The following is a 22,594-nucleotide window of genomic DNA, read 5'->3' on the forward strand; positions in this document are numbered from 1 at the left end:
CTAAGGAATCCCAGGTGATACTGAACTAATGCTACGCCACTGCCCACAGCATAAAAGGGATGTCCAAGAGGTATGCGAAGGGGCCTGGATGTCCCTATATTTTCAGTTTCCATAAAAGCTCCATGGGCAACCAGGCAGAAATTAGAGAAGCTTTCGGGCTGCTCTAATTTATACTAGGGATCAGACCATCCTGCCCAAACCTGCACTGAGCACAGTCTGGCTAAACTAAAAAACTTGGTACTTAATACGTTTCCCCATCCCAAAGAGTTGAGCACTTTTTCATATAGACAGCCCTGTGCTATAAAGTGGCTTGAGTTAGGACTAGAAAATGCTGATTTGGAACACTGAATAATATATTTAGCTTCATCATATACAAAGTTTTTTTTTTTTTTTTAAATCAAGGATATCTAAAACTGAATTTGTAGGAAGGCTAAAATCCAGATTAATACATTTAACAGATGATGGTGATTGCTTAAAAAGAATAGTAGAGCTATTTAATAAAAGGTAATAAATTGGAGCACCTTTTTAAGAGATGTTGGTTTCTTTGCTTTGGGGACTTCTCTCTGCTTTCCTTTCTTTACCAAAGGAGCGCTGGAGTCCAATGGATTATGTGGTGTCTTCCCTTGATTTAATTGTTGATTTTTTGTTACCGCTGCAGGTTCCTTTGAAAGCAATGGTATGGCACCGCCAACTGAGATAAGAGAGTTTTAATCAGACAGCTGTAACTCAATGTTAACATCTGAACAAAATCTAAGGCAAATTTAGTGTTTGGCTGTCATATGCAACAGGTCCCCTATCATATAAAGAGACTTTTTTAAGCAATATCGAGTTGGGGGGGGGGCGGCGAGAGAAGAGCTTTAGTTTATCTCGGCTCCTTCCCAAAAAAATATTACCCCACCCATCTCTATTAATTAGCTCTGATCTCTCAATCTCAAAAATATGGAGAAGAAATTAAGCTAAATATTGCAATGCAGCTTCATTCAATATCATACCAATCCAATTTGGGATATTTTAGGAAACTTAAAGTTCTACTAGACTTGCCATTTGGGGTTTTGTCCCCTCCACAAACAGATTCTATGGTAGCTTCAAGGATGTGCTAGAGCTTCTAGAATTCTTTGTTGTGAATAAGTTAAGTGTGTCTAACCTCCTCCACCCCTCCTATTTGTGAACTGCCTGCAAGCCAACATCACACTATTTCTACTGGAGTGTAACAAACGAACGAGATATCTAAGGTACTTATATGGCTCCCATCATCATCTCAGCACTTCACAATCCTTAATGTATTTATCCTCACAATGCTCCCATGAGGTAGGGAAGTATTATCCCCATTACAGATGGGGAACTGAGGCACAGAGACAGTAAGTGACTTGCCCAAGGTCACACCGGAAGTCTGTGATACAGCACAGACTACACCTGGATCTCCCAAGTCCCAAGCTAGCACACTAACCATTAGACCATCTTTCCTCTAACATGCTTCCAATAAGAATCTGTAGATGCATTAAGTCTATGAAACTTTCAGGATCTGCACAGAAATCATTTTACCTTAGTACTTCAATGAATAAGACATTAGAAGTAACAGCAGAGTGAAATTGCCACATTTGTTCCTGAAAATATTGCAAGTCACTTTTTGTATCTCTCAGCCACCTCTACTTAGAACTGTCAAGGGAATTTGCATAGTACCTTTCTAATATCAAGCAAGTTACTCAGAGCTGATTAGCTACTGTGCACTCAGATTACTTAAAGCTGATACAAGACAGCTTCTCTTTTCAGGCTAGACTTAGTAAACGAGAACTGAGTTGAGAACACAGCCAAGGAAGTTCTGCAATATAAAAGGCGTGTGTAGGAAGAGCTAAAGGTTATGTGCTGCTTCATATCCAGTAATATGCATAAAATCCTGAGGCTCCAATACATCTGTCAATCTATGCATATCACCTGCGTATTCACAGCCTGGAGAAAAATAATTAAGGGCTTGGCTATACTTGTGAGTTACAGCGCAATAAAGGAACCCCGGGCGCCCTAGCTCACTACCCATCCACAATGGCAAGGCACGTAGAGCACTCTGACTCCACGGCTACAGCGCTGCTGGTACTCCACTTCGGTGAGTGGAATAATGTTTGCTGCGCCCCCGCTGGACTGCCGCAGCACCAGTGTGGATGCCCTGATCCTATAGTGAGCTCTGATCGGTCTCCAAAAGTGTCCCACAATACCTGTTCTAGCCACTCCGGTCATCACTTTTGAACTCTACTGCCCTGCCCTCCGGTAACCAACCGTCAGACCTGCCCTTTAACTTCTCTGGGAATTTTGAAAATCCCCTTCCTGTTTGCTCAGCCAGGTGTGGAGTGCTTTCAGCGAATCTTTCCAGGTGACCATGCCTCTATGTGCCAGGCGAGCCCCAGTATGGAACAATGGCGAGGTGCTGGACCTCATCAGTGTTCGGTGGGAAGAAGCTGTCCAGTCCCAGCTGCGCTCCAGCTGTAGGAATTACAATACCTTCGGGCAGATATCAAGGGACATGATGGAAAGGGGCCATGACTGGGACTCACTGCAGTGCAGGATTAAAGTGAAGGAGCTGCGGAATGCCTACCGCAAAGCCCATGAGGCAAACAACTATTCCTGTGGTGCCCCCGCAACCTGCCGTTTCTACAAAGAACTGGACGCGATAGTTGGGGGCGACCTCACCTCCATTCCGAGGACCACCATGGACACTTCAGAGCCCAGTTCAACAAGGCGGGAGGAGAAGGAGGAGCAGCAAAGCGGGAGCGAGGGTGCCCAGGCGGAGGAAGACACCTCAGAATCCCTAGATGCATGCAGCCAGGAGCTGTTCTCAAGCCAGGAGGAAGGTAGCCAGCCGTGGCAGCCGGTGCTTGGGGAAGGCCAAACACCAGAGGAGGTTCCCGGTAAGTGGCTTTTATTTTGGGAAGGAAGTTATTTGATGCAGGCTCTTGGGGTGAGGAGGGTTAGGGCTGCAAGCATGCCTAGATGCGGAATAGGGCGTTGATGTGCTCTCTCACATCATGGTAATCGGCCTCAGTGATCTCTTCAAAGGTCTCATCCAGAACTTGGGCAATGTGCTTACGCAGGTTTCTTGGGAGAGCCACCGTGTTCCTTGTCCCAGTCAGGCTAACTTGTCCACGCCATTGTGCCGTGAGGGGCGGGAGGACCATTGCTGCACACAGGCAAGCTGCATATGGGACAGGACGGAATCCACATTGCAGCAGAAGACCCTCCCTTGCTTCCCAGGTCACCCTCAGCAGCGAGATATCTTCCAGGATGAACTCCTGTGGAAAATGTGGGGACAGTGTTCAGTATAGGGGCCCCCTACCGCTGTTGGCTCTCCCCAAGGCACGGAAATCCGGAGGACAGTACAGCCGTGAAACAGTCAGTCACGCTTGACCCTGTGCTTACTCACCATTTTGGGGCTCCTGTGGGTTATGTGCGCTCGCTTTGGGACGGGCAAATTATGCTATTGTGTAGACTGTGCTTGCCCTTAAATACAGGGGAAATCATTGCTCTGTCTGGTGTAAACAATGCTGTCTCTGTTAAGTGTTGCATTTTGCCTTTACAGATGCAACACTGAGATCTCAGCCGTCCGTGTTATCACCGGCCGAAAGACTCCAAAGAATCAGAAAGAGGCCATGTAGAAGCAAGGAAGACATGTTGCATGAAGTAATGCAGCATTCAAGTAATGAAAATCGAAAAGTGTAGGAGTGGCGGGAGAGTGAAAGGAGGATCCGCCAGCAGAATGAGGAACGCCGACACAAAAGTGTGGTGCTCTGGCAGCAAAGCATGGATCAGCTGATAAGCATAATGGAGCGCCAAGTGGACTCTATCCAGGCGCTTGTAGCCATGCAGGCGGAGCACTACCGCACCCACCCGCCCCCGCAGCCCTTGCCCCAAAACTCTTTCCCTTGTGCCCCCAGGTCACCCCCAACCCACTTTCCCCAACATCCGGGTTCTTACCGCCACCAGCTGCCTCCAACAACTGTAGCTTCACCACCCAGCCCTGAAAACTACGACCCTTACCCACTGCACTCAACCCCCACCACCATGCAGTATAGCCATTCTGAAGTGCAGCACGCATTGCACAGCACTCCAGACAAGAAGGTCGAGTATGATAACAAGACATACACAAATCTGTGATTGTACTGTTCCCCACCCCTTTCTGTTTCCCAAGCAGTTACGTTTCTTTTCAATAAATGGATTTTTTGGCTTTGAAAACATTATTATTGCATAAAGTAAAAGGTACCTTAGCCCATGAAAGAAACAGGCACTGCAAGTCAGCGTAGCACAGATTCCTACTAACATTGGAACCACTGCAATTCACTCCCGTGCAGGGCACCAGACATTACTGGTGGCTTTCAGCCTCAAATTGCTCCCTCAAGGCATCCCAAATCCTTGCAGCCGCGTGCTGGGTCCCTCAAATAGCCCTGTTCTCTGGCTGTTCAAATTTAGCCTCCAGGTGTTGAACCTCCGAGTTCCATTCCTGAGTGAATCTTTCACCCTTCCCTTCACAAATGTTACGGAGGGTACAGCACACGGCTCTAACCGTGGGGATGCTGTCATCGGCCAGGTCCAGCTTCCCAGAGAGCACCAGCGGCCCTTTCAATGGCCAAACGCACACTCCACAGTCATTCTGCACCGGCTCAGCCTGTTGTTGAACCGCTCCTTGCTGCTGTCAAGGCTCCCTGTGTAGGGTTTCATGAGCCACGGCATTAAAGGGTAAGCGCGGTCTCCAAGGATCACAATGAGCATTTCGACTTCCCCTACAGTGATCTTCTGGTCTGGGAAAAAAGTCCCAGCTTGCAGCTTCCTGAACAGGCAAGTGTTCCGAAAGATGCGTGCTTCATGCACCTTTCTGTGCAAGCCTGCGTTAATGTCAATGAAACGCCCACAGTGATCCACAAGCACCTGGAGAACCATTGAGAAATACCTCTTCCGATTAATGTACTCGGAGGCTAGATGGGCTGGTGCCAGAATTGGAATATGCGTGCCATCTATCGCCCCTCTGCAGTTAGGGAAACCCATTTGTGCAAAGCCAGCCAAAATGTCATGCACATTACCCAGAGACACAGTTCTTCTGAGCAGGATGCGATTAATGGCCCTGCAAACTTGTATCAACACGATTCCAACAGCAGACTTCCCCACTCCAAACTGGTTAGCAATTGATTGGTAGCTGTCTGGAGTTGCCAGCTTCCAGATTGCAATAGCCACCCGCTTCTCCACCATCAGGGCAGCTCTCAATCTCATGTCTTTGCACCGCAGGGTGGGGGTGAGCTCCTCACACAGCCCCATGAAAGTGGGTTTTCTCTTCTGAAAGTTCTGCAGCCACTGCTCGTCATCCCAGACTTGCACGACAACGTGATCCCACCACTCAGTGCTTGTTTCCCGAGCCCAAAAGCAACGTTCCATGGTAGTATGTCCGTGAATGCCACAAGCAAACTCGTGTCATATGCGTTACTCGAGTCAATAGCATCGTCGGAGCCCTCACTGTCACTTTAGATCATAAGGAATAAACTCGACTGCTAAACATGACACGCTGGCGAGACTCGGCAGCATACTCCTCAGCAGTTCGGGCTCCATTCCCGCAGACCGAAAGGGAAGACAAAGCACGCAGTACAAAAAACGTTGAAAGATGGCACCAAATGTGGACGGAAGCAAGGGGAATGCTGGGATGTGAAACAATGCATCACAGGGTGTTGGGACAGGACCCAGAATGCCCCACACTCCCCGCCCCCTTCCCACAAGCCACAGCGCCAGAATGGGAAGAGGTGCTCTGTGGGATAGCTGCCCATAATGCACCACTCCCAATGCCACTGTAAGTGCCGCAAATGTGGCCACGCCAGTGCACTTGCAGCTGTCAGTGTGGATAGACTGCAGCACTTTCCCTACTGCGCTCTAAGGAGGCGGGTTTAACTCACAGCGCTCTACATCTGCAAGTGTAGCCATGCCCTAAGAAATTACTCAGTGTTGTACATTTACTGAGCCCTTGCTAGCATTCCTGAAGGCAAAAAATGTAAATACTGTAGTCATTTGTATATGGTTATAGCATTTCAAAAATTAGCCCTTAGAGTCAAACATTTTACCTTCAGACATTAATAAATCCAAGTGTGTTTGTCTTGCCCTCTAACGGTTAACAGTTATAATAAAAAAAAATAAGGATATTGCTCAATTTAAGTACTCAAGAACCAATCAGCTGATGATTTAGAATTTAAACTATGATGTAAGGCAGATCCTAAGAGATTAATATTTGTTGTTTCTAGGACCAATTAACACACATTTAATAATCTCTGAAGCTGTCAAACAAGTCAGTAATTTAACATAGTTAAGATGTGATCTCCTTCCAGTTCTTTAAAATGACAGATGTCTTTATATATAAGCATCCTTTATAAAATTTAAAGTTGTTTAAATTACTATGACTGAGCCACTCTCTCACTTTCACCATACTCTGAAAATGAAGTACAAGGTAGAAAGGCAATAATGTGAATAAACGCTATCTTTGTCACACTATTAGATTTCTGTGGCTTTTCCTATTCTCTTTACTTTTTTGCAGATATATCAGCTGTTAGCATAAAGGTATTTCACAACCTATAAGCCAGACTCAAATTTTGGCTCAGTCTCAAGTGATTTATTGTGAACACTTGAGTCTCAAAAAGTTCTTAATAATGCAATAGCTGTCTTATCCCTCCTCGGTACAGACAAGACATTCTCATCCCTCTTACGAGACAAGACCAGACACAAGTAATCTAATGTAATTACTACTACAAGAGCAGACGCTATGATTCATGATGCTTTACTTCCTGCTACACCACTCGCCCTGTCCCCACCTAAAATTATCCTCATGTAAGTACTTTTAAAAACTATTCTGTGATTTAGGATTAACAATTGTAGTTGCTAGAACCTCTCCAATATTATATTTTGGCTGCCTTTAATGCTAGAAGAGAGATTATACACAAAGTATTCCAAGTTCTCACAGTGAACAAAGACAAAAAACACCGATAATTGATATCCAGTTATTCCTTTGATATCTCAAGAATGGCATGGTATTAAAAGTTATGAAATTAATTTTACCGTATTTACCGTAAAATTAATGTAAAATGTCATAATATATTGTTACTAAATTATTTGTAACAATATACAAATGTTACTGAGCCCTGAGTTACAAGGGCTCAGTAACATTTGTATATTGTCAGTATATTGTTTCCACAGTACCAAAATAAGGAGAGAAATTCTTAATCATTGCCGAGTGATATGGATTACTAAGTTTTTCCTTTCTACTTGAACTAATGTAGTTAAATGTAAGTTTTCCTTATAGGTGATCTACAATGCAATGTGTTGTGCCATTTTGTTTCTTTAGGATATACAAATAAAGCTTGAAAGCATTTCTTTCCCTCACCATAGCCAGGTTTTTGCTCATTTTTTACCTTACAACTAACAGACACTTTAAGTCTTGTCTTTTGTTTTTGCCTAGATAACTCTTCCATGAACCAGGGAATTGCTGTGGGAGTTCTCAGCCCTCAGCTGAAAGGGCTGAGATGGAAAGGTCTGAATCTTTACCAGAGAGCTTTTCTCCCAAGTGTTGGTCAGGAGTTTCAGTTAAATCAGTGTTCAAAAAAATGAAACTGACTGAAATTCTCTTCGCTTTCATTTGCTCAGGTTCCAATCTTACCACTTGCAATGTCATAATCTTATCAGTTCCCCAACTGTCAATAAGGAGGACCTCAAGCAAAGGAAGAGCAAACAAGACCCGACAGTTTTAATTTTAAAAACAAAAGCTAAAATAGACTTCGGCCATCCCTATACATCATAGGGCAGAAAAGAGACCAAATATGTCCCCCTCTTGCCAACTTTTCAGGTTAATTTTCAGTCATCTTTCCGACGCATCTGAATAGATATTATCCAGCTAAATTGTGGTTCTTCCCTACCTCCACCCCATGTTATCTATCTTAACTTTTCATATATAACTTTGCTTCACTTTGATTTTCTTGTCCATCACAAATGTGAAGTATGTTCCTCCAATTACCACATATTAAAAGTGAGGCTATTTTTAAATTTCCCATATTTGAAACCAACACAGTTGACATGAAAAAAGGAAATTAATCAAAGCTTGTACCTGAAAGCACCACAGGTTTTGAGGACTGTTTTGATTTCTCTGCATGTTGCTTCTGCTCCAATACAGCCAGCATGCCTCCCAAATCCAACTTCACTGGAATCTGACTCTTCTTTCCACTGCTCTTAGAAGCTTCCTAAGGAAGACAGGAATAAAACAGGGGTTGTCCCATTTCAGATCTTAAGAGGCTGCATTTCTTGTGACATACAATATACTATGGACACATTCATTCAGGAATATTTGTGTTCAAAGATTAAAACAAGTTAAAGTGGAAAAAACACATCAAATCTTAATGTTTTGGAACAGTGATTGTTTTGGATTAATGATGTATGTTTTTTGACACCTACTGTAATGGAGCATCAAAGACCTCTTTACACTAGCATCAGCAGACATTTCACGACTGAACAGGCTTCTGCTTTGGGAAGTATGTAGGGTACCTTTTACTAAAAAGGCTTACTGGAGTTACTAATTTTACTTCAGAAATATATAGGATAAATAGTTGATGCATTTTTGTTTTTAGCAGCTGTTTTTCAACACCTGGGCCTGGTGCAGATACTTCACCCTTCCCCATGACTTTCTTTGAAAAGAATTCTCTAGTGATTCCCACTTTATGTGCAGTCATCTGACAAATAGCCTTATATTCCTGTCTCTCTATTCAAGAAGGTGGGCAAGTAGCCTCCTCCATGGCTGGCACTATACTTCTCAGTAGCCTCTTCTGTCCAGAGACAAAATTAATTTTAGATCCAAATTTATAGAAGCTCCATGTACTTGCTTTTATTACTGTAAATAAATAACCTAACAGAGGCAGAAACATGAAACTTAGGGTATGTCTTTACTATAGCTGTGCCACTAACAGACACTTCCTACATCACCAGAAGTGTTTTTTCCATTGATGTAGTTAATCCACTACTCCAAGAGGTGGTAGTGAGGTCAGCAGAAGAATTTTTTTTTTTTTATCATCAACCTAGCTGTGTCTACACCAGGGGTGAGGTCAACCTTACCACAGTACTCCAGGTGCAAAATTTTTCATAGTCCTGAGTAACATGGCTAAGTCAATCTAATTTTTAAGTGTAGGCCAGGCCTAAGGTTGCAGAAAGTATTAACAAAATGTTATTTTATAGCTACCTAAATAAGACACAAGACGATCTCTGCAGGATCATGGTCTTCCTTGATTTCTGTACACAAACCATGCCAGAGTAAGCAATATATCCAAACCAAGGTTGCCTTCCTAAATTGTTGTAACTCTTTCTTCCCTCATAGTCCCAGCCATCATCATTTTAGTAATGTACCAACCCAATAACAAGCCAAGCCAGGAAGCAGGAGACTAGGGCATTCTGATTTACTTCCATTACCAGAGCTATGCTACAACCTAGCTCCGCATGGCTGACTACTAGCTTGCCCTACCACCTCTTTGATATCAAGATAGAAATAATTTTGAAGAGCTCACTAAAACAGTAAAAGCATTTCTCAAAGTTTAGAGAGAACAATATAGACCCAGTAGAATGCTAATAAATCCAAGTCAAGCTTGATCCAGCAAGAATTTTTTGGAATAAGGCAGCTTATGTCTTAAAAGGCAGCTTGGGGCAGCACTGCAGCCCGAAAGAGAAGTTGCTTTCCTTCCACAGCTTAAAAATGATGAGCCTATGGTTGGATGTAGAAGGGAGAATATCATCTCTGGGTGTGTAATATCCTTCAGACTCCAGCTCAAACTGTTCCTGAATTCTTAAGACACTGGTTTAGGATAGGGCACGTCATGATCAAGTCAGATGGGCTAAGGCAGTGGTTCTCAAACTTTTGGACTGGTGACCCCTTTCACATAGCAAGCCTCTGAGTCCGACCCCCCTCCCCCTTATAAATTAAAAACACTTAAATATATTAACACCATTCTAAATGCTGGAGGCAAAGGGGGGTTTGGTGTGGATGCTGACAGCTCGCAACCCCCCACCTCATGACCCCGAGGGGTCCCGACCCCCAGTTTGAGAACCCCTGGGCTAAGGGGACAATCTCCAATACTTAAAACATATGTACTGCAAAAACAAGTGAAAAGACACACTGGCCAAATTTTTTCACATCTGATAACCTAAAGTGGCTTGATTTTCACAGGTGCCAAGTGCTTCCAACTAAAGAATCAGGTCACTTACTGTAGATACAAAAAAGATACACCTGCATTTAAGCTTGAACCTTTTGGTCCTTATTGCAATTTCAGCCTATGATCACTTACTTTCCATGGGAACTGGTTTACCTGAGGTTTTTTTCTTTCCAACATAGCAGATGAAGCCTGTTTCCCTGTTTTTTTCCCTGCTGTTACAACAGCTCCCAAGTGCGACATATCATTTTGATAATGGCGGTCACAGGACTCTTTCGTTAGATGTACCTTTGAAATTTAAAGACAGAAAGAAAGTGCCAAGAAGGAACAGAAAATGTTTAGACTCCAGTCATATAGACTTAAAACACCAAAATGTAAGCAATATGAATATCTGCAGGGGAATAAAGGGAACATGTGGTAGTCAAGTCTACCTATAGTAACAGGAGCTGTGACCCAGACCTGAAATAGTAAGCAATGAATTTCCTCTCACTGTGAGGAAACAGTGAGCATTCACTGGCTGCTAGATTGGTCAACTACATCCAAGCCCTCTATCTTTCTTCAGTATTTCTAGTTTGCCTACTATGACAGTACCTAGATTCTTCTAATGCAATGTCTCATTCTTTTCTGGTTGGTGGTGAAAAATATTTTTGCGACCCCTCTACATTTATTACAACAATAAAAAAAAATATGACAAGCCTATATGGTGGGTGTGTGTGTTTTGAGACCATGCTTCATCTCACAAACTTTGAAGGTTTGGGCTGCCTCCAAGTTATTCTGGAATTTTTATATTTTTTGCTTTAGAATAAAAGTTTTTAATACTTTGTGACACACCCCACCCCCTGATTGTCTTTTGTTATCCCCCTGCAGATCACAGCCCAAAGATTTATAAACACTACTCCAGTGTAATACAGAAATGGCTTAGGGCTTGTCTACCCACTCACAGTGCTACTGTAGCATTTAGCTAACACACTACCTATGCTGACATGACAGCTGCCCTCCTATCAACACAGCGCTGTCTATACTGGGGGTTAGGTTGGTATAGCTATGTCACTTTTCCACACCCCTGAGCGATGTAGTTATGCTGACATAAGTTGATAGTACAGGTCAAGCCTTAGATTTACTCCTTCACTGCAGAATAATTTTGAAGTGGAAAATAGTGAAAGGAATGCATATGCAGGTAGATTACTTTTGCCAAAAAGCTGCACAGTTCTTACCCTTGCTGCAGACTGGCACTGAAATGTAGTGTTCTAGGTGCCCTAGATATATAATTGAGTAGATTTAACACTGATCAGGCTGCAGAGCCAGAAGTTGAAGATACTCAGCAACAGACATCTGAGAGTCTAGGTGGGTGAGGTAATATCTTTTATTGGACCAACTTCTGTTGGTGAGAGACAAGCTTTCGAGCTTACATATGACCTGAAGAAGAGCTCTGTGTAAACTTGGAAACTTGTCTCACACCAACAGAAGTTGGTCCTATAAAAGATATTACCACACCCACCTTGTTCTCTAATGTCCTGGGACCAACATGGCTACAACACTGCAGTAGACATCTGTGTCCATTTTCCCTTACTCGTTCTAAGAGCAAGCCTCTTCACCAAATAGAAGCAAAACTACTATGGAAATTCAACATTTTAAAGTTTCCATTTTTCTCTGTTCAGTTTTTGGAGATACAAAGCAAGTGTATGGGAGTCATCCGACAAGATTTCTTACTTCAGGCTGCCTTCTGCTAACAGGAGGAGTATAGGATGATTTCTGAGTCCCCACCCTGTTTTTTCGGTCAGCAGCAGCTGCCAAGTCAGGAAACTCTTCAGCATCCTAAATAAAATACAAGCCATCGTTTTTAAAGAAGACAATCAGCTCCAAATTCCCAGCTACAAATCAAATATACATTCTCTCCCTCTCTTCCACATAAAGAAACATACATCATCTGTTTTGGTGTATAGAGGTTCACGGATCTGAGTGCGTCTCCTTCAACTATTAACAACATCTTAATGCTTAAAAGCTGCAGAAGGCACAGATTTTGCATATGGCAGCAAATAGTTCAGAGATGAAGGGATTATTTAAAAAAAAAAAAAAAAAAAAAAAGCTTGCATTAACAGATGCCAGACCTTGAATCTTTTCTAGTACTCCGAGTGCAGTCAGTACTGCAGCCAACTAGTATGGACAGTTAAAAGTAACAAAATGGCTCCTTTTAGGAACCACTCTTTAGATGATTTACAAGCATTCTGAACTACAAAGCCCCCATTTCCAACTCTAGCCTCCAGTTATGTAGTCCTGACTTAAAAAGCGTAGGTGAGAGAGAAGGGGGACAAAATAGCGGAGTGCCACAAGTTTTGGACTATGGAATTGTGAACTCAAAGAAATCAGTATATGCACGTTTTGATACAACTGACTATGTACTTTTACAGTGAAACAACAGCACAGAGAATGCATGTATGCAGTATACAATATTAAACGAACTAGAAGGCCACACTCTTGTTGCTTCTGTAGGACGAGGGCATTAAAAAAAGCACATTACAGACTCCTTGACTTCCTTCATTCTCCGCACAAGCTCCTTGTATGCCATGCTCCAATCTCCCACAATTTCAGGGGCTCCTTGCAGCCACCCCACCCTCCACCTCAGGCCAAAGATAGCACGGCCCTCCATTCTCTCCATGCCATGGGCTCTGTGTGCCCTCCCCATTTCCTGCTGCCACATGCCAGGAGCTCTGTGTTCCATTTGTCCTCCTCCTCCCATGCCAGGAGTTGTGGGGAAATGAGCAGGGACACTCTGCCACATGGTAGGCGTCTCTCTCCCCCATGTTCCCTTTCCCACCATACCATTTTCCATGTTTTCCCCACCCACCCCACCCCTGCGGTCCCCAGGCTCTGTATGTGCCCTCATTCCTAAGAAGGCTACTCACATATTCCCAGAATACGACATTTCAAGAGTACTTCTGGGAATGGCATGTCTCCACTTCCGCTGGAAGCCACGTCTAATTTTGTCTCAGTACCAGACAGGAACAAACCTTCAAAAAGCAGGACAAATGGCCTGCCTACTCATTCCTCCCTATTCCCTCTCCCCACATTCTCATTTCTTTTTTTCTCTGACTGGGAGGTAAGTAATTCAGGATGTCAACAATTTTAAACTGTACTTGGAGGATAGGCAGATCTGAGATGGGTGATATAGATACACTGGAAAGTGTTAATGGCTGCCATCAACTAGTTCTTCAATCTAAAGACCATTACAGAGGTAGCTGAAGCTGCTACAAGATTCAAGGAGCTCCATGAATCCCCTATTTTCCCCTTCAGGTTTTTTCAATTTTTACCCAGATCGACTGGAGTTTTGCTCACTGACGCTTAGAACATTAAGTTTTGGAACTGACAGGATGTGGTGTTCAAATATCTGTAATGAACAGACTGACATCTCTGAGCTGAGTGAAAGACTTCTTTGCTCAGCCAATTAGCACCATAACACTATGCTTAATGGAATTTTTGAATATATTAAAAAAACAGTTTTCAATCAAAATGTACTTTAAAATGCAACTTACACTAAGTAATAAACTGAATGTTATCTATGAAAACTACTTCTCAGTTTTATTTGTGCAATAGTAAATTACAACTGATAAAATAGATTAATAAAATCCACAATAGGAATTTAGAGTAAAAATAATGCTGATTAGAACTATTCTTTTCTGGAGGCAGGAAAAACACAAATTTACATTAATACTCTCACAGTAACCTTAAATTGCCCAAATTACACATATATTTTGAAATAGCTCTGTTGTAAACATATACCATTTATATAAAAATAGGAGTACTTATGCCTTCATATTGATCAATTTCAGCAGGAGTTGCATGAATCTGAAGACCAAATTGGGTTATATGTAGGTAAGGTGGAAGAGTTAAGGTTAATATGAAAATCTTAAAAGGGAAACCAATTTAAAATCTAGACAATTTCAAAAAAATAGGGTAATCTGAGGTCCTACACATGTCCTGCCCTCCAAGTCCCAGTCAGTTCAACGTTTTACCACACATTTTTGAAAAAGCCTCTCTCCCCACTGCTGTAGGAGGAAAGAGTCACACAAACAAATGGAAACTGCTTCATTTACTAGAGAAACAAAAATTAACATACAAAGTGCTGTCCAATGCACAAACACAGGAACAATTCTGTAATCTTAGGGAAAAACGTTCAGAGTTACTACTTACCATTAAAAGGCTCTGTTTTTTTTTTTTAAATGTAACACAAAAATGTACATGTGTAATCTTTACCTAGCAGAATACCTGATTTTCTCCTGAATAATTATATTGGACAAATCAACTGGATCTTCCCTCACTCCAATATAATATTTAATCTGAAGCACATGACCAGGGCTGTCCCTAGCTATTTTGGTGCCCTATGCAGCCACCCCACAGGGGGCGGTGTGGGGCCCCAGGCCTCCGCGGGGGGGCCCCGACCCCAGGCCTCCACAGGGGGGAGCAGCGGGGCGGGCCACTTCCTGCAGGAAGTGGAATGACCCAGACCCAGCCTGCTCTGCTCCCCTGGCTCCCAGCCTTGGGGGGAGGGGGGAACCGTCCCCCAGCACTCACCGGCGGTGCAGCTGGGAGCCACGGGAGCGGAGCAGGCTGGGGCCGGGTAGCTCTACTTACCGGTGAGTGCAGGCCTGACTGCTTCTGGAGTCCTCAGGGAAGTGGGGGCGGGGCTGGGGCAGAGCAGGGGCGGGGGCCTGGGGAAGAGCCGGAGCAGTATGCAGCTGCACAGGGCACCAGGAAATTTTGAGCCCCAAATTTCCTGGTACCCTACGCAGCTGCGTACTTTGCATATGGGTAAGGAAGGCTCTGCACATGACACACTGTTAGCTGTACAGTGTAGCAAAGCAATAAGAAGCAGATTTTAATTGCTTCCTTTGCTACCAAAAAGAAATCCCAAGTTGAAGGTTTTAGCTGCTTGTAGTCATGATGCACATTACGGCTGCAAATCCTGCAGAGGAATCTACTAGTACTGGTGTGGAATTCAGTGGGACTTAACATGTGCAAGTGTCATGCTACCACACCCTGTTTTCCCCTCTGATCTCCACTGTCACATACAGAGTCTGATTTGCCTAACTTCTTAGTTAGGGTTTTGTAATATACTGTTGTGACATTGTCTAATTAAAATATAACCATGCAAATCATCATTGCTACCACTGTTATATAATTGCAACGAATCTTATACAAAGTGTAACACGCAGCCAGAAAGGGTTAAATAGCTTGCAGGCTAACCAATCCAGAGCCAACCTGTAGAGAATATTAGAAATGGTAATTAGGACCATTCGATGTTAGATTGGCTAGAACTTTGAAATGCAAACCTATATTGTTAGAAGTGATACTAATTGTCTGTGTGCACTCAAACTTTAGCCATGTAAACAGACCGTTCCTATCTGTGACTAGAACTATTAATTCAGATATCAAAAGGGAGTATTAACATTTAGATGAATCTTGGGTGAAATAATGTCAATGTCTATATGTCTCTCTGAAGTTTGTGATACAGCAATTTATCCATTAGGCAGTCTATGTTAATTTGTGTAACTAATTACTGGTGGTGCTTAGGAAACAGAAGGTTACATCAAAAGCCTATTGTTTACCCAGGACTGTATGGTCAAGTGGCTGCTACAAAACTGTATTAAAAAGACCCTTGGGTCCTGATCCTGTTTATCTCAGATCTGCTTGAGGTTTCATGCAGGGGAACCCTAAGCCACAAGGACTGAGATCCCAGTTCTGACTGGACCACCCTGAAATATAAACACTGGACTATAACCTATGGACTACTTCTGAAAGAACTCTTTGCATCTACAAGCTCACCATCTCTGCTATGAATCTGAATCTCAAGATTGACTCATGTCTGTATGTATACTGATCTTTTAACCAATCCTCTCTCCCTTTTCTTTTTTTTTAAATACATTTTAGTTTAGTTAATAAGAATTGGCTGTAATTCTTATCGCGTATTTAGGTAAGATCTGGAAGATTCATTGACCTGGGAAGTAATGTGTCTGATCCTTTGGGACTGGTAGAACCTTTTTTTGTATGATGAATAAGATTCGTTAATCCTCATCATATCTAACGTGGGTGCCTCGGTGGAGGCCTGAGGCTGGGTTACTTTAAGGAAACTGTGTTGTTGGTTTCTAGGTAACCAGTGAGGTTATTATGGAAGCTGTTTTGTGCTGGCTTGGTAAATATAAGTATTGGAATATCCACCAGCTTTGGGGATTGTCTGCCCCATTCTTTGCAGTTCACCTTAATTGAGTGACCTCAGCTGGATCCCTTGGGATTCTGGTCACAACTGTACTTTGGGACTAGGGAGAAAATTACCTTCTTAAATATACATACAGAATCAGTCTACACCACAGATCTGAATCCAGGTTTCTACAAATTAGAAATCATATACCAACCCCTTAATGTGCACACATTACCAAAACTTTCGACTGTACCTCAATCCTCGGTGGTTCCTGTACTATAAAGCTGTCATTTTGAGGTTTTTCCACTTCAGGATTTGATTTAGGTTTCTTTTTCTTTTTTTTCTTCTTCTTTTCTGATCCTTCTTCAGGCTCTGTTTCACGAGCATCATTTCTTGTTTTTGTCTATTGAAAGACCACGAGTGGAGTAAATCAACAATTTACAGACGACTAGTATCAGAATACAAGTAAAAATATTTAAAAAAAAAAACCACCAAACTTATGCAAATGATCAAACATGTACAACAAAGTATGCCCTAACCAATCTACATTGTGATAGCATATGGGCAGAGTTTGATCATCATTTAAGACCCAGCAGCAGTTAGAGCACAGCAGAAAATATATTGCTGTAAACATACTGCACAACTATCACAGCATACCTTGGATACAGTGATTTGGGCAGAAAACATTTCTCCTAAAAGAGGACATGTTTCAACTTTAACTTTTGAAGACAGCAAGATGTGGAAGAAGTGTAATTTAAAATTATGGACAACACTTCTAACAAACAGTGTAAAATTACACCTAAACTACCTTAGCAAAGAGGCATTTGGTTTACAGATACTATAAAAAAAAAGCCATTAATGTGTCAATGGATGATGTTGGGGTTCTCAAACTTCGCTGAACCAAGAAGGCAGACTGAAGCCTGAGCCCACCTGAGCTCTGCCGTTCTGGGCAGGGGTACCAAAGCCAAAGCCTGAGCCTCACTGTCCCAGGTGGGGGGGGGGGGGGGGCAAAGTCAAAGCCTAAAGGGCTTTAGCCCCAGTCGGTGGGGCTCAGGCTTCAGCCCCGGCCCCCGGAAAGTCTAATGCCAGCCCTGGCAACCTCATTAAAACAGGGTTACAACCCACTTTGGGGTCCTGACCCACAGTTTGAGAACCACTGTTAGATCAAGGGAATGTAACAGACAATTCTCTGAATACCTTACTATTTGCCTGTACATCTGGTTTTTCTTTGCTGCAAGAATGGTTATTGGAAATAAGTTCAGAGGCTGGTGAGGAAACAACTCTCTTTGGAGCCTGCGATAGTATGGTGGCCCGTGATAAATGTGACTGCGTGGAGTAAGGTGCAGATGTCGGAGGAAGGGCTGCTGGAAAGAAAAAAAATATTCAGAGATATCTAAAGGTAAATTATTTCACAAGCTACTTAATATTTAAAAGGTTTAGGAATTAATCAAATACTACCACGTCTACAGTTAGTGACAAGGTATTCTGAATGTTTTTAATTTAGTTTCTTTGACTGCTGTTCAAATTAGTTACTTGGCAGCTAGAGAGCAAGGTGTTTCCTTACTACATTTTTCCTCCACTGGGCATGCACACTTCTTTGTTGTTATGCAGATTGTGGGCTTTGACATTAATTTTTATTTGCAAAAGAGAACTGAAAATTAAGTTTTGGGAAAACTGCAGTTAAATTCAAGAGGACCCCCCCTCCGAACTATTCTAGGCTCAAGTGTTCGATTTAACAAAACAAAACAAACCAAACACTATAAACAGCCACCATAAAGCCAAAATGAGAAACCGAACACCCCAACATAACTTTGTTTTAAATACCACCTCATCACCCCTTACCCCACAATAGCCCTGATAAAGAAATAAGGTTTGAGAGTGCCCCGAGAGTCAAAGAGAAATAGGAATCCTCACACTAAGAACCTCCTGCCAGCAGCTCCCTTCTCCCACTCACTCAAACTACCAATACTACCTCAGTCTTATCTGGGCTGAACTTCAGCCAGCTAGCTCTTATCCATGTCCCAACCATATCAATGTTGTATACAGTATTGATGTAGTTGTGTCAGTCCCAGGATATTAGAGAGATAACGTGGGTGAGGCAATATCCTTTATTGGACCAACTTCTGTTGGTGGGAGAGACAAGGGGCATGGCTACACTGGAAACTTCGAAGCGCTTTTGTGGGAACACTCCCGCAGCAGCACTTTGAAGTGCGAGTGTGGTCGCACGCAACCGCAAGCGCTCCTGGTAATCCACCTCCATAAGGGGATTAGCTCCGAGAGCTGGGAGTGCGGCTGCCAGTGCTTGAAGCCTCTCTACACTAGCGCTTTAAAGCGCTCAGACTTGCTGGCTCAGGGGTATGCAAAATCACCCCCCTGAGCGCAGCAAGTTAGAGCGCTATAAAATGTAAGCGTAGACAAGCCCAAGCTTTCAAGCCACACAGCTCTATGTGGTTTGAAAGCTTCTCTCTCTCACCAACAGAAATTGGTCCAACAAACATTACCATCTTACCTGCCTTGTCTACCCTACTATACCAAGATATTTGACCAGATGTCTTGACAGCACTGGCTGGGCTGGGCGAGAGCAACTCAAACCCTTCAATTGCCTTCCATAATAGGCAACACTTACCTATTCAATAGAGGAGAGACAACATGGACCATAAGAACAAAATTACCAAAGGGCAGTCCCATCTACTCCTGCCGGGGTTCAGAGACAAAGCATCAGCACCTCACAATCAATGGATCAAAGGCAGAGATAGATTTAATATCAGCATAGACATTAGGAGTTCATCTAATAGCGCTACCAGTTCCTGTGCTCAAGTCTGTACTGAGATTGCATCAAGGAGATCTGAGGCAGCCATATATTCAGAACTGTCTTGCCACAATACTGGATGATACTGCTGATAGTTGGCTATTTCTTTAGCAGAAGCCAGCATTCTATTCTCCCTAAAGTAGGCACTGATGACCTCTGCCAATAAATTGAGCCAGATTTTTCATCCTGGCCTTCAGCCAGCAAGGAACACGAGTCCAGAGCACAGCTCATGACAAAAAGTATTCACAACACTTCTGCCATCTCAAGGAGCAGGGGGGGGGGGGGGGGAGAGAAGAGAGAGAGAGACTGACTATCCCAAACTCAAGCAGCGAAGACCTTGCATTTCTCCTCTCAAGACACTGCCCTGCAGCCACAGAAACAGACAGTGAAGTCTGAATTGGATCCATTTTATCTGCAAAACAGCATGAAATATACTTGTAATGGCAAGGACTCAGCCAGCCAGTGAAAGAAGACAGCTATTAACAACCAGGTAGTCAACCACTCAAAACAAGTTTGCTTATCAAGGTTTACTAAATTTTGTTAAGGGTACTTGTAATTTGCTACTGATCCTTTTTTTTTTTTTTTTTTTTTTAATAGAAAGCAAAGCTCTAAACTTGGAGTACTCTTAACATCAGAAGTCGAAGATCACTAGACTTCAAATACTTCAATACCTGATAATTTCTCTTAATTAAAAAAAAAAAAAGCAGCAGCACAGGAATAAGTACATCAGCACTACTCTTTAAATGTCCACGACATCACAGACGAAAATGGGACAATTAGCTTGTGAATTCTATATACACCAGTTAACCACTTGCGGTTAATTGAGAGAGCAGATATTTATGCTGCAATACAAATGGATATAGTTTTGAAACATATAAAAACTGATACATTACCATAAAATATTCTTAACCCTACAAGAGAAGCTTATACATAAAATCTGAGGAGACCTAAGACCTAAAAGAAAAATGAATGCATTTTCAATGCAAAGTGGTTTGCGAAGAACAATTTTCCTTTTGCCATTTTTGCTTTTAAAAAGTGAATTTTTAACTTTAAACCTAGAGATCTGCTACAAACTAAGAACCCTTGCTGCATTAGAAATCCATTATTTACATATATTTTGGAAGTAGTTTGTGATAAGTCAAGATATTTACATAGCAATTAAAACAATTACTCAAGTTAAGTGTCCCCTCAAGCCACACAGACACTTCAGTGAAGGAGAAATTGGTTTCAAGTTTGCTTCATTATCTCTCACTGGTTAGTTTTCACATTGTAGGTTTTTATTTTTAAATGTGTACACTTATTTTATTCTCAAGAAGCATTCAGCACTACTGTAACTTTTATATTCAGGAGATGCAGAGTCAATTCAAACCCAGTAAGTGGCAGATATTTTGGGGTTTCTCCAGCACTTACCTCTAGTATCAAGTGAAGAGGAAACTGAACCTGCTCCTGTATAAATTTTTGATACAGTTTTCTTTTCCACGGATGCTTCATCCTACAAAGCAACATATTGTTTTGTATTCTTAAATACAGAAGACTCCCAAATGTACATAACTTTTTAGACTCATCTGGAACAGAATCACTGGGCCCGATTATATTCTGCATCTATACCAAGACCCTTTTATACCATTCAATTAGTAAAAAAGCATCTTTAAAAGGGGGTAGAAATGGCACCCTGAGAATACCTCCTGCCAGTGGAGATCTGGCATAAAAGGTTCCATGACACTCCTGCTCTCAGGCTCCAGTAATTATGTGAACGAAATGCAAATCAGAACACAGACTTACTTTACTTTAGCAATAAAAATGAGATGCAGAGCATTTCCTCGTAATTAATGACTGGTTGAAGCTGATGCCAGTTAGTCATTAATCCACAAGCAATGCCTTGCACAGAGGTGGTGGTTGTTGCCTTATCCTCCTCCCCCCCCCCCCCCCCCCCCGTAAGAAAGTAGCTGGAGGGAACAAGGAGGGGATGGGCTACTGAAGCATCTTACTAGCATAGATTCAACTTATTAGCAACTTTTTGCTGGCACCTGAGGGGTTGCTGTTATCCATCAGTTGCTAATAAGTAGGACTGTCAATTAATGGCTGTTAACTCATGAGCTTAACTAAAAAAATTAGTCGCGATTAAAAAAATTAATCATGATTAATCACACTTTTAATTGCATTGTTAAACAATACCAATTTAAATTTATTAAATAAATATTTTGGATTTTTTTTTTTTACATTTTCATATATTGTATTCTGTGTTGTAACTGAAATCAAAGTGTATATTATTTTTTATTAAAAATATTTTCAGTGTAAAAATGATAAACAAAAGAAATAGTATTTTTCAATTCATCTCATACAAGTACTGTAGTGCAATCTTTGTCATGAAAGTGTAACTTACAAATGTAGATTTTTTTCTGTTACATAACTGCAGTCAAAAACAAAACAATGTAGGCGCTGAAGTTTTACAAGTCAACTCAGTCTTACTTCTTGTTCAGCCAATCATTAAGACAAACAAGTTTGTTTACAGTGGAGATAATGCTGCCCGCTTCTTATTTACAATGTCACCAGAAAGTGAGAACAGGCATTTGCATGGCACTTTTGTAGTGGCATTGCAAGGTATTTACGTGCCAGATATGCTAAATATTCATATGCCCCTTCATGCTTCGGCCACCATTCTAGAGGACGTGCTTCCATGCCGATAACGCTCGTTAAAAAAATAATGCATTAATTAAATTTGTGACCGAACTCCTTGGGGGAGAATTACATAAGAATGGCCATACCGGGTCAGACCAAAGGTCCATCAAGCCCAGTATCCTGTCCTCTAACAGTGGCCAATGGCAGGTGCCACAAACGGAATGAACAGACAGGTTATCATCAAGTGATCCATGCCTTGTAACCCAATCCCAGCTTCTGGTAAACAGAGGCTAGGGACACCATTCCTGCCCATCCTGGCTAATAGCCATCGATGGACCTATCTTCCATGGATTTATCTAGCTCCCTTTTGAACCCTGTTACAGTACTGGCCTTCAAAAACACCCTCTGGCAAGGAGTTCCAGAGGTTGACAGTGCATTGCGTGAAAAAATACTGTGTGTTTGTTTTTAACCTGCTACCTATTAATTTCATTTGGCGGCCCCTTGTTCTTGTATTATGAGGACGAGTAAATAACACTTCCTTATTTATTTTCTCTATACTACTATACCACTCATGATTTTATTATAATTATTAATTATATGTCCCCTACTCTGTTTTACCCACATTCTGCCATATATTTCATGTTATAACAGTCTTGGATGATGACCCAGCACATGTTGTTCATGTTAAGAACACTTTCACTGCAGATTTCACAAAAACCCTGGGGGCCCCACACAGCCCCTTCCAGTACCCCCCACCTGGAGCTGGGTAGTTGTAGGGGT

General features: G+C 42.3%; 1 protein-coding gene across 3 annotated transcripts in view; it reads right to left on the reverse strand.

Moving 5' to 3' along the window:
• Positions 1-22,594, reverse strand: part of SECISBP2 (SECIS binding protein 2) — a 47,779-nt gene that overhangs the window by 15,782 nt on the left and 9,403 nt on the right. For 2 of the 3 annotated variants that reach the window (XM_074953095.1, XM_074953097.1), the window contains 7 exons: positions 20,606-20,687; positions 17,584-17,750; positions 16,640-16,789; positions 11,904-12,008; positions 10,350-10,481; positions 8,111-8,243; positions 522-691 (listed from right to left, as the gene is read on the reverse strand). In XM_074953095.1, the coding sequence (XP_074809196.1) occupies positions 522-691; positions 8,111-8,243; positions 10,350-10,481; positions 11,904-12,008; positions 16,640-16,789; positions 17,584-17,750; positions 20,606-20,687 (939 nt within the window). The remainder of the gene's footprint in view (positions 1-521; positions 692-8,110; positions 8,244-10,349; positions 10,482-11,903; positions 12,009-16,639; positions 16,790-17,583; positions 17,751-20,605; positions 20,688-22,594) is intronic. The other variant, XM_074953096.1, reaches the window with a different exon arrangement.

Source organism: Natator depressus, chromosome 5, assembly GCF_965152275.1.
Source record: "Natator depressus isolate rNatDep1 chromosome 5, rNatDep2.hap1, whole genome shotgun sequence".
Taxonomy (NCBI): Eukaryota; Metazoa; Chordata; order Testudines; family Cheloniidae; genus Natator; species Natator depressus.